Source organism: Pinus tabuliformis, chromosome 2_2, assembly GCF_031772625.1.
Source record: "Pinus tabuliformis cultivar Carrire ecotype Pingquan chromosome 2_2, CPIR1, whole genome shotgun sequence".
Taxonomy (NCBI): domain Eukaryota; kingdom Viridiplantae; phylum Streptophyta; class Pinopsida; order Pinales; family Pinaceae; genus Pinus; species Pinus tabuliformis.
In genome coordinates, this window is record NC_142300.1 from 672529651 (window position 1) to 672546685 (window position 17035).

At 38.1% G+C, this 17035-nt stretch overlaps 1 protein-coding gene across 1 annotated transcript; it reads left to right on the forward strand.

Moving 5' to 3' along the window:
• Window positions 1-1191: 1191 nt before the first annotated feature.
• Window positions 1192-1617, forward strand: LOC149194427 (uncharacterized). The gene has a single exon (XM_089407667.1). The coding sequence runs from the start codon at window positions 1192-1194 to the stop codon at window positions 1615-1617; it is 426 nt and encodes a 141-aa protein (XP_089263793.1).
• Window positions 1618-17035: the final 15418 nt, after the last annotated feature.

The window sequence follows — 17035 nt, forward strand, 5'->3', positions numbered from 1 at the left end:
GGCTAGCTACGAGGCTGAATGGTTTGATGTAGCCTTGAGGTTTACCTTTCTCAGCCTGAGGTGAAATTTCAAGCGCTAACAAAGTAAACAATGGTTTTTAATAGATGAAAATACATATAAAAATAATTAAAATCAAGATATTGTGGCGAAACAACAACCCCCTTTTTACACTATTATCTTCATAATAATAATGGGGACCCTTCATTTTGGCTTTTGAAAAACTCCCTTCTTTCTTGGCATGATAGTAGCTAATGATTCCTTTTGTAGATTGCTTGGTTTTTTATCTTTTTACAGATAGCCATTATTTTTATTTGTTATGGTCATTATTTTACATGTTGGATTGTTAGCATAATTTTTTTACCTTTCGCTTTCATGACAACACTTTCTTGATAATCACAACAAAGTGATGTGACACCTTTAGTTATCACATCACCTCATACTTTGCTTTTGGTTTTGCTTAATAAATGTTTCATCCACATCACTTGTCACACACTTGCATTGAAAAATAAGTAAATATAAATCATAAACCATATGTAATTACAACACCTATTATGATATTATATATAAGTTAGGAATATATTAAACACATAAATGTTAAATAATAATACTAATATAAAAACTTTATTGTTATATATTATATAGTATGTTAATGAAATCGTACATTTAAATAATATAATATAATAATATTGTTGTAAATAATTTAATTTATGTAATATATATGTTAATATTTGATATATAATAAGATGACTAATAATAACAAGGAAGCATGTAAAAATTTCGAGCTGGAATTCGATAGTGGGAGGGATTAGGTCACGAGGCGCTCTTCAACTCGACTTAGGGTTTCAGAAGATACCTGCTACGGCAGGCCCTCCTGATAGCGATCATCCTTTGCAGAACACAGAAGATAAGTAGGCTCCAATCTGTAGGTTTTGGCCGACGGAAATCATGAACCCCCCTCAGGGGGAAGGAGGGGCGCCTCCTCCAACAAACGACAACCAGAAGAGCCGTATCGAGGACTCAGACAGTGAAAAAGGGCACAAGGACAGAAACGCTAATAGCAGCCAGCAGGCACATACTGAACAAGCACAGAAAGATAAGCCTAAAGTCAGCTCTTCCACATGAAATCCAGTTGCCACGCATAGGCCAAAATTAGAGTTACCCAGCCATCGCATCAATGCCAGAGTACAGTATATGAGAGATCATGCCCTCATTGGCAAATTCATTGGAATATGGCCAAATGAGAAAGCGTTGAGAGCCTGGATTAATGTCAAATGGCATCCAAAAGGACACATAACCTTGCATCTAGGGCCTAAGGGGTTTTTTACTGCAGTCTTCAACTGTTTGGAAGACAGAAATAGAGTTTTATATGGAGGGCCTTACTTCTTTAACTCTGTCGGACTGTTTCTCAAAGAACGGATCGAACGTTTTAATCCAGATAAGGAGGACCTAAGTTGCACACCGGTGTGGATCAGGCTGTACTCTCTGCCATTGGAATACTGGGAAGAGGAATCTCTCAAGGCAATTGGTAATGTTCTGGGCGAGTTCGTCAAGGTAGCAGAGGAAACAAAGACGCATAGATACACCTCATACGCCCGGATCTGTCTACATGGACCTTAAACAAGCTCTGCCTGATACGGTAAGTCTTTTTCATGAAGATGTTGAATGGATACAGTTGATTGATTATGAGCATGTACCCTTTAGGTGCAGGAAATGTCATGATTTAGGACACCTCTATACAGACTGCCCGCTGAATTGTAAGCCCTCATTTCAAATAGACCCGGAAAATCCAACACCGGATGGTTTCACTAAGGTGCTGAATCACAGAAGAGGAAATAAAAAAATAGTAGTCTCTACAAAGATTCCTTCGGCTGACCAATCAAAACCCTCGACAAGCAATAGCTTTGCAGCCTTAGCCAGTGAAGACATGCAGGATCCAGATAACACACCCTTCAATGAAAAAGAAACCAGTCAGGAAAAGATTGAAGGATCTCAAACGAAAACAGGGGAAAAGGTAGCAGAACAATCGGATAATCATCTTAAAACTGCTTCAAATACCTGGAGCTTCCCTGGAATGGATATAGACGGTACCAATCCCAATATAGAAGACGAGAAGGAAAGTGATGGAAAATTTCAAGAACCTCAGATCATGGAGGAGGACACGGAATCTATAGATATTGGCGAGCTGGTTATTCTAGGCTTAGAACAGGCCTGTAAAACGGGAAACTTCGACAAAATACCTGATCGACAAGTGGATAATCTAGTGGCAGTCCTCAATAAAGCCCAAAAAAAATACTCATTAGGGGTTCAAATTGGTAGCCAATGGGATGGGAAATTCATCACCAAAGATAGTAAAAACAGGAAATAGAAAAACCTGGAAATGACAAATAGCATTCGAGAGAATTTTACCCTGAGACAATCAAGAACGGAAAGATGATATGTTAAAAATTACACAAGTAGGATCCCGAAATTGGCAAATATGATTGATAGTGGAGTGTAAGAAACTTCAGGATAGGATATACATGAATACAATAGTTAGGATATACAATCATACTAAACTTGTTCGATTCCAATTCATGGTACTCTCCACAAACTATGTATCTTAAACAACACATTGCCTAATCATGAAACCACGGGTAAATAAATATCAATATGAGAAATTAATATAAAAAATATAGAAAGCTTCATCTTCAGCCATAATAATATAAGGTTCCATTTCTAGCATAATAATGGCATACTTAGATCTCCTAACCAAGCCAAAAAAAGGAGAATCTTGAAAGAGGAAATAGATCACAAACCAAAACAACAACATTTTCCTTCTTCTTAGGATTTGTACATTGAAAGCTTACATAGAGTCCACGTGCCTCTTCTTCTTGGCCACTCAGAGAAGAAAATAATCCATTCAAATTAACATATTATAAATTCCAAATTATATTTCGAATTGGTGATTCACATTAAACATAAATTAATAAGATTTTAAAAAAAATTCTCGTATGCACAATTTAAAAACAATAATAATTTTGATTATTTGTGTACTTTTCCAATATTTCTTTCCGTGATAAATTACTTGATAACATAATGAATTCCTCACCAACTACAATGAGAAGTTACAAAGATAACAATATCAATGCCATCTTTAGTTCAATTATTGTAGATCAACATGTTATCCTATTGAGATAGAGATAGACTGAGAAAACATCTTTTTTCCCAGATGGGCTAAATTTTAAGTAGTCCCAACTAGTGATGTAAAAACCAATGGATCTAATCCATTTATCAATTTGTGTGTTACTTTTATAGATAGACTTCAAAGAATGGTTGAAAAAGGCATGACTAAAGGAAGATGCCAATCTATGTCAAGGCACTAACAATAAACTAGAAAAGAAAAATGATCTCAACGTATCTTTCACAACCATATGTTAAGCATTGGAACTACAACTGCCTGATTTGGTATCAACTTAGTCTTCATTATTTCTAAACGAGGTTGTTGGAATTTGGATAGAATGAAGCTCATGAGGATGTTAAGAAGACAGTGGAAATTAAGTTAGATTTGTCCAAGAGTTATGATAGGCTTGGGGCAACATATATTGGGTTTGGAAAATATGATAATGCATTTTCTTATTATTAAAAAGGGCTTGGATATTTATGGTTCAATTGAGGAATTAAAATTAACCCTGGTTGATCCACACGAATCAAGTAGAGCTTGCATTACATCCTCTCCATTTGGAAATATATTCTAGGGGTTAAAATTGTGGTAAAAAACAACATTTGGCCCAAAAACAAGATTTCATTTGTAGCAACCTGATCTTGTCAATATGATTGAATATGTTCTAAAAAACAACAACCACATTAATATGTAACTTAATGATTACTGCATGCTACATTTTTTGGGTGTGCTACTAAATGTTAACTTATGTAATGCCACATCAAATGAGGATGCTTTTGAGCATACAATTTCACCCAAGCCACATCCAAAATGAGAGCCAGAACCTTGGCTACATCCAGATCCAGAGATAGAACCAATGGATATTCCATATGAGGAGAAAGAGAGGAAGGCTAGGAAAGAAGAGGCATAGAAGGAAAATGAACTTGGAAATTTAGCTTTAAAAAGAAATATTTTAAGGTTTCTATTTAGCATTATTCAAAAGAGATCGACCTGAATGATGAGGATATCTCCTTCTTAACAAACAAAGAACTTGTATATTTGAAAATGGGGAGGTATGGAGATTGCAGTAAAAACTATGACAAGGTCGTTGAAAGAGGGAGGGAACTTTATTCATATACTAAAATTATTTTTTGGGATTTGACTATAAAGGGAACTACACAAATATGGTTAAATGTTATGTATACTATGATCCAACAATAAAAACTTTCCACAAAGAAATTACCAAACATCCCTTTCTAATCTATCGAATTATCTTGAAGAGGAGATAAAGTTTTCTTACCATGTTTCCATTTATATTATTCTTAAAATTATATGATTTTTTATGAGGGCTCTTATGATTTTATGTTCAACAAGTTATCAACATTACTCTTGGTTGGAAATATTGATCAAGATCGCACTTTTATGAGGTTGTTTTACTCAAGTGTCATGCAAGTTGGTTCACACTAGAAACATGAAATGAATTGATCATGGGGATATTATTGGATCATTCTTGAAGGTTAAATTGAAAAAAAAAAATAGTTCACTAATATGATAGTTGAAATGGAAAGTAGATAGATGTGAGAAACAATTTGTAGTACACTTTTCCCTTCCAATAATTTGGACTAGAAGGAGCACATTCATACCTACCACAATGAGAATTTGGTCATTGATTTTGCACTTATTAATATAACCCCAAGAAAAATTGTATAAGTAATGAGGAATCTTCATGTGTTCAGTGACTACCACATTTCCAAACAGTTCATCTCCAAGCTTTCATAGCAAGAAATTGTCCTAAGGGATGCCAACTACTTCCATCTTGTTAGGGATGAATTTTGTTCTTGTGAGGATCATATTGCAATTGTTCGAATGGAAACAAAACTCTAAGTAGGTCGGCTTTATAATAATTCCATAATCAAAATAAATTCATGTCTCCATAAATACTTATTGGAATCGGATGATCTTTAGATCAATCCTACACCTTTCGACAAGAGAAATCTAATAAAAATATTATCAGCCATGAATAAGATGACCCACATGAAGTTTTGCCCTAGCTGCCAATTTTAACATTTAAAAAAAGAAAAAAACTTCTTATTTTAATATTAAATATCCATAGCAAGAGGATATCACCTTCCTTTCTTAAATTAAAAATATAATGTTCTAAGCCATCTTATGGGAAATTTATATCTAAAATGTTCTTGTTATAAAAGATAGAAATTATAGGTGCAAAGTATAAATTGTTCAATAAATAATTTTAGTATTCATGTCTAAAAAATTCACCGATATGTACTGATTGATGTAGAAAATCTGTGATAGGTTAACACAATAATGCAGTATAAATCAAAGAAGAATAGTATAACCTACTTCTACTATCAATTTGCGGAAGCTTAAAGATCGAGTTGAACAATATAACCAGAGGAAGAAGAATCAACGACACAATACATATGAAAATACTTTGGGGAAAGCCTTAGCTAAAAACCCCACACTATTGTATTATCATACATGGTGGAAATACATAGGAATTATACAAAGCCTTAGCTCTTACAGCTAGCCAACGCTTAGTACAATCCTCACAGATGCTCACAGGGAATCTTGGCTTCTCTCTAGCCTTCCTCTCTGCCCTCCAAGCTCCTATTTCTTTGCGTTGTTCCTTGTGGATGATTTTCTTTCAACCAAGTGGAAAACCTCCTTCAAAACTGCGCAATCCTCAAGGATAAATCCTTGATTGCATGCATGAGTTTTATCCATGAGAAAACACATGCAACTGATAGTACACTGTCCTTGAACATTAATCTCAACTGGGTCTTTCTCAGAATAGACATGCATGAGTTTTTGATGAGGGAATCTTCAGTTAACTAGAGTAGCACTAGTTGACCGCATTAATGCATCAACTGACTGTTAACTCACTATTAGTTCCTCAAATAGTTTGGAACTAATTTAACTGGACTTAACTCAGTGAATTGAGTTAACTAGTTGCAAATAAAATACATCTCAATTTTATCTTCTTAATTTAAGAGATAACTCTTGCATGACTTCAAAAAGACTTTTAACTTGAATTTCTCCAACTAATTAATTTAAAATTAATTAATTAATTATTTCCAAGTAGCTGTTAAGACTAAATTTGATTTTAATTCACAATTTAATTTAAGGACAAATTAAATTGGAATATTCTTGTTGCCATTTTTCAACAATTGAAGGATCTTTCTTGTGGATTTTAATATAAGGAGACATTTTCTTCCTCATGTAACACCTTATGCCTCTAATGCTTTTGTGAGAGGATCTCAAGTTCGATATTAACTACAATTGCAAAACATTTCATGTTATGAACCATATATTCTTCATGTTCTCAAGTTTCATCATACAATACAATATCAATTTCATGCAAACCCTGGCTAAACTTGGGACCTTTACTCAAAGTTTGCCAACAAAATTTTCAGTTTTTATATATAGTACTTATTTATTATTTTCGATTATTGCCATTTTTTCCCTTTCTAGCTTCTTTTAGCTTTTGAACTTTGTTCTGTAACTTATCTTGATCTACGAGAATGAGGTCCTCATTTATAAATATTTCTGACCCTTTTAGACTTGAAGTTTCACTAAATACCCATATTTATGGTTAGTAGAGGTTACCTTAACATGTATTAACCTAGTATTTTATCCAAACTCTTTAATTTTATATGCTAACAGTTTCAATTTGTAACATATTTTGTACTTATTCCTTGACTATTTTTAGTATGTCATCCTCTCTATCCTCCTATAGACAAAATTATGATATTTAGAGATTTTAGATAAGAGAGTAATAACCTTTTTATAGAGTTTAATTAACCCAATGTTTCAGACTTCCAAGTGAGTCCATCTTCAGGGGATACACTAGTAGTTTAAGAGAAGATTAATAATGTATTGTAGAGCTAAACTTATGTATGTATATTGCTTCTGGAAAGGATCAATAAGAAAAGATTTAGTCGGCTAGGTTCATTTGATATTTGGATTTTTTTAATAATCTATATTTATTTAATTGTTTATTAGATAATTTAATTTAGAATTAATTGATTTTACTATGAAATTAGGGTTTGATTAGTTATTAGGGTTGTCTTTGAGAAATTAATTTTTATTAATGTTTTATTTATTCACTTGATTTATTTAGTATATTGAATTTTGATTTTGATATTTGACTTTTTTAATGTATTTAATTACAATATTATAAATCAAAATTCAATATACAAAATGAATCAAGTTAATAAATAAGACATTACTAAAAAGTCATTTCTAAAAAACAATACTAATAACTAATCAAATATTAATTTCATAGTAAAATCAATTAATTATAAATTTAATAATTTAATAAACAATTAAATAAATACAGATTATATTTTTTTTTCCAAATATCAAATGAACCTGGCTGACTAAATCTTTTCTTATTGATCCTTTCCATAAGCTATATACATACATAAGTTTATCTCTACAATACATCATTAATATTCTCTTAAACTATTAACGTATCCCCTGAAGATGGACTCACTTGGAAGTCCGAAACGCTTGGTTAATTAAACTCTATAAACAGGTTATTCCTCTCTTATCTAAAATTCTCCCCACCTGTATTATTTAAATATATTTAGAGCTCTTTTTTTATATTGGTGGTATAATTCTATTAACTTCATTTCCTCATTAATAGGTTTGATTTCCAATTCATTATTGAGACCATTATGGTCAAAACATGTCATTTATCTTTCCAACACTTTCATCTTTGTTGATTTCTGGTAGCATCAGATGTGCTCTAAGTCTCAAAATTTCCAGGGAGGCTTAGTGTCAGGCGGAAAGAGTCGATAGTGCGGACACAACCAACCTCCCTAGGAGCCTAAGACTCTCTAGTGACAAACAAGGCAAACAAGAGCAATCCTTCTCTAAACATGCATTTACTATACGAGAAATCAAGTGTTTAGATCCTACCTGTAGTCCAAAGTTGTTGTAGCAGTCCAGCCTCGCTGATCCGGATGAGCTCCTCCTTCACTTCGAAACCTGCATTCACTAACAATCAAACGATTAAATATCACTTGATAATCTCATAAAATAAAACATATTTAACACATAGACCAAGGAGTACATGAAACAACTCATAAATAACAAGTTATTGAGAAGAATGGACTCATTTGCATTAATAGGAAACAAAAGGAACAATTACAACTTGAGCCTTGGTGTTGTGCAAGTCCCTCCCAAGGTCCATCAAGAGTTCTCCTTTACTTTGACAAAGCTCACCCACTTGTTGTGGGGAAAAGTATCCGACTCGGAATGACCCTATCCCTACTCTAAGGGCGATAGTTCCTTAGCAACAACTGAAAGTAAAGCTTTGATATTTTCCTTTATGAAAGTACAGAGAAGGAAGAAAAGATTGACCAACCGATATCCTTCGCTTTTGTCGATCTTGTCTTCTCTCTTCGTCCCTTGCTCCCAGCTCCTTGTTCCCTTGCCGGCCCAGCTACACAAAGATCCTGCACAAACAAGAGAGGGAAACTACAAGAAACATGTACTCATAACTGATGCATGGATTAGAGTGAATCAGATATACAAGTAAATACAATACATCAATGCAATACAAGTATATAGGAGAACATTCAAAGCTTTATTGATAGAAGTAAAAGGTTTTAGAAGGTTACAACCATCAATGGCTCCAATCCAGCAGCACCTCCCCAGCAGCAAGAAATCTCCTCTTCACCTCTATAAAAGCAATCACCCAATAGCTCTAACTGTAAACCAACAACACTTCCTTGCTTTGCACAAAATTCCAGCCTCCTTAGACCTCATAGAAGAGCTCTATATATAGGATAGAAGAAGAGAGGATGAGTCAGCTTGAGACTGACTTAAAGCTGCCTTGTGTCCTCTCCCTCTTCAGTTAAACTTCAGTCCTTGAGTCCACTTGGAGAGCCTTGCTTACACATGGAGATCAAGTACCTCTTACTCATCACAGGGCGAATCCCTTGAACCAAGTGTCAGTTTGGAAGCTTCCTGGGCAATTGACACCTTGCAGAATGACTGTGCCACTTGGCCAATCTCGCCCAGCGCAGGTAGCCTTCATTGGAGTTGACTTTCAGCGCAGGTACAAGGAGGAGCAGTTGACATTCAACGCAGTTGCTCAGTGGAGCAGCTGACATGATCCAAAAATAGCCTGTTTTTGAGTGTTTTCAGGTGGAGAACTGATGGGAAGTGCTGTGGTTTGCTGACCTTGTTCTTCTAGGGGTAAGAACAACATGTTTAGGGACTGAGGATCCCTGTAATTATTGACATTTCATGCTCCATGCTGCGAGGCACAAAAATGTCTATAACAGTTGCCCCCTAAAGTATGAGGCCGTTTATCGGGTGAAATGCTTTATCTAGAGGGTCCGAAGTTCATTCCAGTGCTGAGGAGGCGCCCTGTAATACAATACAATACAATACATTATTTTTCATTTTGTTTTCATGATCTAGCTGAGGCGGGCATTCCCATGCTCAGCTTTATAAATACATTTTGGTACATAGAACAGACGATCGTCTGATGGTAGACTGATAATTCTCTGCTGAAATTATCATCCTTTGAATAGGATTATCATCTGCTGCAATGATGTACATGACAAATGCTTTTATATTTCCTGAATATGTATCGCAGCCCGGATGGATGAAACTAGATCCGGGGTCTTCAAACTCGTTCGATCTTTACTCTAAGTACAAGTCGATCCATGTGAGAATTGCGCTGAAGTCGAACATGGAAAGACATCGCTTGATTACCGGTCAATGATGAAAACCGTTAACAAGCGCGAGAGGAATCACCGATAATGATAATGATCCTCAAGGCACTGCAGTACAATTCACGTGGCGTGAATAAAGGACTTGGCGTCGAACGCCATGCAAAATCTTCTGGTCGAAGGTCATTGATGTATACCTGTCGCCGGAAGTGAGAAACTTGCCATTGAGGCATGCAAGCTTCAAAGTACTGATGGGGTTGTTCCTAGATCAACTTCTTGGATAATGAGCTGAAGTCGACAAGAAGCGATCCGTCAAAGGAGGGCCTTAATGAATCCCACATCAATGACATGGAACGGAGCTAATGATTTTAGTGGAGGTGAAAACAAACTGTGACATATGATTCAGGGTGGCGATCATGAATGGATGAAGGATAATGTATGGCAGTGGATGGGACACGGTTGACACTTTCAGAATGACCTCTCTTGAACATATAACGACACTGATGCGATGGATCGGTAGCATTACCCCAAAATGTGGATGGTTTGGCGAAGACCATGGTGATGAGACCGGTGAATGAAACAACCCAACCTGATGTGGTACGGAAGAAAAGTGTCATGTTCAAGAGCGACTTGCTACCATTAAGCTTCGATGTTCTCCCAATTTTTCCCCAGTCATTTCTGACCAGTACCTCTTTATTTTTGTCAAGCTTGAGGAGGATAACATATGCTTGTTCTATAACCTGCCCTTCGGGCAAGCTACACCTTGGATTATAACAAGAGAGGGAAACTACACGAAACATGTACTCATAACCGATGCATGGATTAGAGTGAATCAGATATACAAGTAAATACAATACATCAATGCAATACAAGTATATAGGAGAACATTCAAAGCTTTATTGATAGAAGTAAAAGGTTCTGAGAAGGTTACAACCATCAATGGCTCCAATCCAGCAGCACCTCCCCAGCAGCAAGAAATCTCCTCTTCACCTCTATAAAAGCAATCACCCAATAGCTCTAACTGTAAACCAACAGCACTTCCTTGCTTTGCACAAAATTCCAGCCTCCTTAGACCTCATAGAAGAGCTCTATATATAGGATAGAAGAAGAGAGGATGAGTCAGCTTGAGACTGACTTAAAGCTGCCTTGTGTCCTCTCCCTCTTCAGTTAAACTTCAGTCCTTGAGTCCACTTGGAGATCCTTGCTTACACATGGAGATCAAGTACCTCTTACTCATCACAGGGCGAATCCCTTGAACCAAGTGTCAGTTTGGAAGCTTCCTGGGCAATTGACACCTTGCAGAATGACTGTGCCACTTGTCCAATCTCGCCCAGCGCAGGTAGCCTTCATTGGAGTTGACTTTCAGCGCAGGTACAAGGAGGAGCAGTTGACATTCAGCGCAGTTGCTCAGTGGAGCAGCTGACATGATCCAAAAATAGCCTGTTTTTGAGTGTTTTCAGGTGGAGAATTGATGGGAAGTGCTGTGGTTTGCTGACCTTGTTCTTCTAGGGGTAAGAACAACATGTTTAGGGACTGAGGATCCCTGTAATTATTGACATTTCATGCTCCATGCTGCGAGGCACAAAAATTTCTATAACACCACTTCCAAATAGAACAAGCAAAGATGGCAATCTCTCCTCACAAGCTTCTAAATGGGAGTCCTAATTCCAGCAGCATCTACCCTTGGAAATGTTTAGCTTTCAAACTCCTCTCCTTCTGGCCCAATGCCTGTATTTATAGTGCTCAAGAGGAAGTTAATCAGGTCCACCATCAATGGGATAATCCCCTCTTTGGATGGGATAGCTCCCTTATTGATGGGATAAGTTCCTCTTTGGTAGGGGTACATGAACCATCTGGAGGCGCTTCATACACGTCAAACATACTTCTAGAAGCCTCTAGAAATGACCACAAGTAACTTTTTTGGAGTGAAACTTGCGCCTTTTGACCTTTACAGGGGTACGCACCTGCCCCTTTACATATAGAGCGTACAAGTACGCAGCTTTTGTGAACATTAGGTGCGTACCTGCAGGTAAGGCCGAGAGAATCTGCGTACCCAGAGATAAACACATTTACAAAGACTTTCTCTCTTTCTTGAAGTTTGACATGGAGAGCAGAGGCATGAGACTTGCCCAGGAGGATAGCATGACTGTTGATGGAGCCATACTAACTGTAAATAGCCATGGTGACATTTTTTAGTGTAACAGATTGCCCCCTAAAGTGCGAAGCCTGTAGTAGATTAGGGTTTTGTATTATCTAGGAAGGGTGAAGCGCTTTATCATTTCAAGGATTATCTCGTGGAGAGCCTGATCAGAACCTGCAATTTTCAACACAAAATACATGTATAAGATTATATCATCGCTGAGGTAGACATTCCCATACTCAGATCAAAACTTTAACTAACAGACTAACTACTCTGATACAGGAATGATCTTGCAGTACATCATAATCATAGACTTTTGTAGACACAGTATGGGCGCAACCATCTGTTTATGATTAGTCTCCTAGATAATGAATACAAAACTCCTCGCAGCCTGGATGGTGGAAACTAGATCCAGGGTCTTCATTTCTACTTCCCGAATTGGTACGATTCTAGCCATGCGAATAAATGAGTTGATGTCGAACATGGTAGAAACCACTTGATTACTAGTCGATGATGTAAACTGTTAACAAGTGTGAGAGAGACCACCAGTAATGTCAATGGTTCTCAAAGTACCCAGTACAATCCATGAGATGCGAATGAATGAGTTGATGTCGAACATTTCACGGAATCCTTCGATCGAGAGTCAATGATGTAAACTGACGTCAAAGGCGAGAAACCTGCCATTGATGCACGCAGAATTCAAGGTACTGACGATTTCTAAGTCATCTCTCTAGATAATGTGCTGATGTCGATAGAAAGCAACCCGTTGCAGGCAAGCCCACAACACGAAATCATTGTTCAAGTTGAAGAAATGTTGTTGTAAGGACTGACTCAGGGATGGTCAAATGGATGACAAGTATTTTGCAGATGAAAGTTTTGCTTGCAGACCTCTTGAAAACATAACGACACAACAGATGGCTTGGTGACGAATGACTCAAAGTTAATCCCTGGAACCCGGCTGAAGACTTTCAATGTGGTTTGATCAACTGTGAGGCAAAGGATTTCCCAACCCAGGTGAATGAAAAGTGTCGTGTCCAAGAGTGGTAATAAAGTTTCTTCTAAGACAAAAGATAACAAATAGGCTCATTCTTCTCTCTTTTCCCCCACCATTTCTGGCAAGTACCTCTTTATTTTTAACAAGCTTGAGGAGGATAACATATGCTTGATTATAAGCTCATCCTTCGGATGAGTCCAACCTAGTTTTGATTCGAACCCTAGGAAGGAGTGGTTCGTTCCTGTTTGTAATTGAACAGGTCCTTTACTGTGAAATTTTAACGAGCCCAGTATAGGAGAAACTCGGCGTTTTTCAATTTTAGAGAGTCTGAAAAACTTAAGAAGACTCCAGGTTGAACTTTTTCGTAAATTTGTGTCCCCCAAGCCCGAAAAAGTATAAAATAATACTCGGGAGAACCGCTTGATCTTGCGACCAAGGAGTACTTTCATGATTAGTGTCTCTGACCTGAAAAGTAAAAAGCGATCAAGGACACGTCGTTTTATTTCCATATTGAGTTTGAAACGACAAAAACCCGGCAATCTTTTCCTGTTTTTATGGTCAGAAAAGAGCTATAAGGGGACCGTCTTTTAATTCCGTTTTAACGAGTGCAAAAGAAACGCTCGGCGATCTTTTCATGTTTTAGGAGTCAGAAAAGAGCTTAAAAGATGACTCTGATGTTTTGGTTCATGAAAAATGATGATTTTACTCTAAAGTCCTTTTGTCCTGCACAAAAACGACACATTACTCATACCTGTTTAAGATGGGTAAAAATACATTGAAAAATGTCCTTTCATTCTGAAAAATAAACAAACTTAGCATTCATTCATCCAAAAAACCTATAAAAAGACTTTTTACCATGTCATTTTACCATTTTACTGTTGAGGTTGAGAAAAGGGCTTTTGACAAGAAACTTCCCGTGGAGATTGCGGAGAATCCGACCGTCAGAATCGAACGCCGTTTCACCAGGTATTCTACAACACCCCTCTCTTGTTTTCCATCCATTTAGAATTCATTTTTAAGCTTTTATTTGATTTTTTGGGGGTCTTGGGGTTTCAAGATGTGCACTTCGGGGTACGCAGGTCATTCACTGCTGACCTGCGTACCCCGATATTTTCCCAATGGGAAAATTACGGGGTGTACGCACCCGGCCTTAAGGGAAGCTGCGTCCGGGCGCTCTGTCCCTAAAGGCCGGGGTGCGTACCCCGCAAAACACAAATTGAAACCCTCATACCTCCAAAATAGACCAAAATTTTTAAATTTTATGGATCCTAACTGATGTTTTATGATGTGCAAGGAGCACACCATGCTTGATTGGCGTGAAAGAGAGCACGAGGACGTTGATTTGGTCGCGATAGGTTATCAACCTTCCATTGATGCATTAAAAGCTTGCGGACTGTACAAATACTGGGCCATACCTGGCATGAGGGGCCAAGTGCCGTTCCTTGAGTGGCTGGTTGAAAGGTGGAACATTCAGGAGCAATGTTTCTACATCGGAGAGCACCAGCTCGAGATAGAGCCCTCCGACATATATTTTCTCACTGGCTTGCCTAACAGGGGCGAGCAACTTTCTCTATTGGGGACTAGGCCGGGTGGCCAATCCCTTGCTAGTCTCCGGCTAGAGTGGTGCAACAACCAAAACCATGAGAAGGGGATAGAAATCAATTACATATCCCGACCTGAACTTATGGTGATAGCCTTTACTGTTACCAGACTTTGCGGCGTGGCCGCTTTGCACCAAGCCATCGGGTCGCAAATGCGGATGGCTATAGACTGCTTCCACGACACCATTTTCAACTGGTGCAATGCTGTGTTGGCTAATTTGAAGGGCCAACTAACTAGGGCAAAGAGAGGACAACTGAAGACCTTTGGATATGGGCCTTTAGTCGTGAGCTTTGCCCTAGAGAGAGTTCCAATGCTGGTCCCCCAGCATCTTACAGTTCCAGTTGGGGCGCCTCGGGAGCCTAAGTTGACGAGATGGGTTGCCGTAATGGCCCGGCATCCTGATGAGGGCGCAGCAGTTGTTCGATTTCCTGATGGTTACTTTCACTAGCTAGAGAGCCAGGTCTTTGCTATTCAGGACTTTCCTTATGCCGAAATGGATTTTCGGAATGATCCGGACATGGTTCTTCCACAGGGAGAACAGTGGGACGACAGAGGTATTTCATTTCTCACGAGTTTTCAAATTATGTATATATTTTTTGTTTTTATATATCGCCTCAAAACTGACAGCACAAATTTTCAAAATGCAGATGTAGGTCCACGGCGTCCGGCCAACCTCCGGGCTTTTGAGAGGAGAGTACCAGTTGTACCAGCACCAGCCCCACAGGATGTGGCCGCAGAGACCTTAGCCGAGCTGGAACAGGATCTAGAGCGTTTGACGGCGGATATACCAGAGACCACCATAGATGACATTCCCATTCGACTTCAGCGCTATGTGGTCGCAGTCCCAGGACCTTTTAGGAGGTTCTTGTGTAGGGTAGCGCGGGCAGTGGTCTTGTATAGAGAGCACCACCAGTGATTGGCTAGTCACTTTTGTAGACACATATGACATTTTTGGTTTTTTGTACTTATCATTTTTGCCGATCATAAGGTGTTTTTCAACCTATGATCGAAGACGATGTATATTTTTGACACACTCCTATCTATATATATATCATTATTACCGGCTCATTTTATTTAACATATGTGATGAAATGTTTTTAAATTTACTTGCATGATTATCGTAAATGTCTGTCCAACATTCGAGAAGCAATTGCATCTGCTAATGTATTTAAAGACCTTGGAATATGCTGATATTCAATGTAATCAAATTCACGTTCCAAGAGACGCACTCTCAAAAACAACCTTAATAACACAGGATTTCTAATGGCATATACTCTATTAAGCTGTAATACAACGAGTTCAGAATCTAACCTCACTATCAAACGTCGAATTCCAAATGAAATAGATTCAGATAATAATTCAACCACTGCACTGTATTCTGCAATGTTGTTCGTCGTTTGACCGAGGCTCACCCCATGCATAGAAACTAACTCGTCAGAGGGCGAATAGATAACCCAAGCTGTGGAAGAGATATTCCGTGTACTACGACAAGCACCATCGGCAAATCCAATGTATGTTTGGAGAGGCGTCGACATCTGCAATATCAAGAGTAAAACCAAGATAAGCCAGAATAACGACGAAAAAACACACTTTCTAAGCTAAGCACACTATCTAAACTAACAAACATACTAGCTAGAAAGAAAACCTAACCTAACTAAAATCTCCATACCCACCATTTAAGCATAATACCTCTTTAGGTAAAGTCCATTTCTGGGTTTACCCAAAGAGTCCCCATCAAAATCTACCAGCTCATACGCCCCTTTTGCTAGCTTTCGCTTTACAATGTAGGGTCCATGCCACATAGGAACGAATTTTCCAGCACCTAGCTTATCGTTAGCTTGATCATATAACAGCACTAGGTCTCCCTCCGAAAAACTCCGAGGGGTCACATTTCTATCATACTGAGCTTTCATTCGCTTCGCGTGAGTCTCGATTGCCAATGCAGCGTCACGTCGAGTCTCATCTAATTGAGCTAAGTATAATAAACGTTTCTCCTCTTCGGAAGTAGCTGGGAGTAATTCGACAGCCATTTGAAGTGATGGGATTTCGCATTCAATGGGTAACACAGCTTCCAAGCCATAAACTAGCTGGAAAGGAGTGAACCCTGTTGAAGTTTTCACTGAAGTTCGGTATGCCCATAGCGCTGAAAATAACATGTTGTGCCAATTCGACCGATGAATACCAATGATTCATCGGATCATGATAACCAGAACTTTGTTGATAGACTCAACCAAACCTTTGGCTTGTGGATAATAAGGAGTAGATCTATCGTGGCGCAAACCAAGCTGGCTTGTAAGCTCAGTCATCATGATGTTTCGAAAATGGCTCCCATGGTCAGTGATGATTGCTTGTGGGACACCAAACCTAGTTATAATGTGATTGAATACGAAAACTGCAGCTGTTTTGCCGCTTGCGTCGAATGTAGGCATCGCCTCGGCCCATTTAGTAAA

Coding starts and splice junctions, on each gene's coding strand:
- LOC149194427 (XM_089407667.1), top strand. CDS start 1,192: ATGAGAGATCATGCCCTCATTGGCAAATTCATTGGAATATGGCCAAAT.